This window comes from Sus scrofa, chromosome 9 (assembly GCF_000003025.6).
Source record: "Sus scrofa isolate TJ Tabasco breed Duroc chromosome 9, Sscrofa11.1, whole genome shotgun sequence".
NCBI lineage: Eukaryota > Metazoa > Chordata > Mammalia > Artiodactyla > Suidae > Sus > Sus scrofa.
The window spans coordinates 4,808,309-4,810,866 of record NC_010451.4 but is presented as its reverse complement, the minus strand read 5'-3'; the positions used below and the strand labels follow the sequence as shown (position 1 = coordinate 4,810,866).

The following is a 2,558-nucleotide window of genomic DNA, read 5'->3' as shown; positions in this document are numbered from 1 at the left end:
GAACCCGCAACCTCATGGTTCCTAGTCGGATTCGTTAACCACTGCGCCACGATGGGAACTCCGAATGCTTCAATAGTTTTACTTGACTTTCAGGTGAAAGAAAAATAATCTGTAATATAGCATAAAGATCCCTCACAGCTTCTTCCTGGCACAAAATATTCCCCTTAGTCACTAGAATCAGTCACACTCCCCATCTTTCTATATATAAATCATATAGTTTGAATTATTATCCCTGTTATCTTTTAATCAATGTGATGTTGTACAGTTAATCTGTAGGGCCGAATATGAAGCTGTAGTTTGTTTTCATTGCTGTGTGTGTAATATGTCATTCTTTTATTTTCAAATTAGTTAATTTTTGGTCATGCCCGCAGTGTGCAGAAGATCCCAAGGCAGGGGTTGAACCTGAGAAACAGCAGTGACCCAAGCCATAGCGGGGATGCCAGGTCCTTAACCTTCTGAGCCACCAGGGAACTCCTTCATCCTTTCACTGTAGCATAATTTTTCTATTTCAGTAAATGAGGAACATCTAATTTGCTACCAAATTGAGAGTCAAATGTATAATGTTACAAATATAATACTCCACATTTCTGTATATTTAAAAGCATAATTGCTAGATCACTGGTTTTGCATATATTCTGCAAACAAAAACTACCAAATATTTTCAAAAGCAGTTATACTACTTTATACTATGACTAGCAAAATATGGAAGTTTTTTTATCAACATTTATGGATAAATGGGCCTGGGGGTATATTTGTAGAAGTGGCGCTGACAAAGGTAAAAGAAGCTGGGAAATAAGAGAGGGGAGAATAAATTTGCCTTCCTCCTTTCCTTCTGAGTCAAGACGCAAAAGATAAGCCTTATCTCAGATGAAGGAAACTGGGGATCGAGGGTGAATCTTAATTCTCCCAAACCAATGAACTTTTGTTATGCCTTGGGCTGCTCTGCTTCCAGACAGGGAGGGCAGGAGGCTGGGGGGGGGGCATAAAAGGAAGAGCAACACCAGCGGCCATCTACACTTGCTTCTGACACAACCGTGTTCACTAGCAACTGCACAAACAGACAACATGGTGCATCTGTCTGCTGAGGAGTCGGCTGCTGTCCTCGGCCTGCAGGGCAAAGTGAACATGGTTGAACTTGGTGCTAAGGCCCTGGGCAAGCTGGTATCCAGCTTGCAAGGCAGGCTTCAGGAGAGGGAGCGGGAGGTGGGCAGGTGGGGACAGAGCCACCCCTGCCTTTCTGACAGGTGCTGACTCCCTCGGGCCTTGCGCTCTTTTCACCCCTCAGGCTGCTGGTTGTCTACCCCTGGACTCAGAGGTTCTTCGAGTCCTTTGGGGACCTGTCCAATGCCGATGCCGTCATGGGCAATCCCAAGGTGAAGGCCCACGGCAAGAAGGTGCTCCAGTCCTTCAGTGACGGCCTGAAACATCTCGACAACCTCAAGGGCACCTTTGCTAAGCTGAGCGAGCTGCACTGTGACCAGCTGCACGTGGATCCTGAGAACTTCAGGGTGAGTCTGGGGGACCCTCACGTTCTCCTTCTGCTCCTTGGTCATGGCTGAGCTCGTGTCATGAAGAGAGGGCCGAAAGGCAGGATGCCGTTTAGAATGAAAAGGAAGCATTCTGGTTACATCGCTGGGGACTCTGCAGGACCACTGAGTTTCTTTTCCCTCTTCTTATTCACAGCCATCATTTCCTCTTACTCTCTCTTGTTCTCCTCTGTTTTTTTTGTTTTGTTTTGTTTTGTTTTTTTTTTTTTTTCCTCTGCGATGTCTTCTCTCTTTTAAGTTAAACTTTTTATTTTGAGTGTTTTGTTAAAAAAAAAAACTTTCTTCTTTTAAGCCACTTTAAAAAATGTTATCTAACAGTTGCCCCTTATTCTTTCCTTTTGAGGCAAGAAGGATAAAATGTTTATTGCTTCCTGGCATGGTTCTAAAGCATAAAAAGGATAACATAAATTCAAGACTAAGGTAGAAAGAGAGAAACATTTCTAGCTGTCATTCAGGTTGCCATGGGTGGATTCACATCAATAGTAACGTCTACACGGCAGCTCACTTTCTGTTTATCTTCTAGGGGCTCAGCTTGGGATGAGACTGAAATACTCCTGGGTCTAAGCTGGTCCTCTACTAATCAGGCCCTTCCTTTTTATCTCTCTCCCACAGCTCCTGGGCAACGTGATTGTGGTTATACTGGCTCGCCGCTTTGGCAATGACTTCAACCCAGACCTGCAGGCTGCTTTTCAGAAGGTGGTGGCTGGTGTGGCCAATGCCCTGGCCCACTAGTACCACTGAGACCCTGGACTATTTCTTGGTGACCACTGGACTTAGATTCTATCTTCTGAACTTGGGAAATAAGGTCCGCCCTCAAGGGCATGACTTTGGCCTCATAGAGAACTTTTGGCTCGATTCCCTGGTTCATTTCACTCATTTTCTCCCCTTGAGGTATGAAAAGTTCCCTGAGGGTCTACAGATGGGGAACCTTTGTGTCTTATCCAACGACGTCAAGGGATATGAGACAGGGAAGGGGTCATATATGGTCAATAGCGGGTGATGCTTCTACCT

At 45.0% G+C, this 2,558-nt stretch overlaps 1 protein-coding gene across 1 annotated transcript; it reads left to right on the top strand.

Annotated features, from left to right (window-relative positions):
* Positions 1,059-2,287, top strand: LOC100515788 (hemoglobin subunit beta-like). Its single transcript, XM_021062378.1, has 3 exons — positions 1,059-1,157; positions 1,286-1,508; positions 2,160-2,287. Exons 1-3 carry the CDS (start codon positions 1,066-1,068, stop codon positions 2,277-2,279), a joined length of 435 nt encoding a protein of 144 aa, XP_020918037.1. The 5' UTR covers positions 1,059-1,065; the 3' UTR covers positions 2,280-2,287.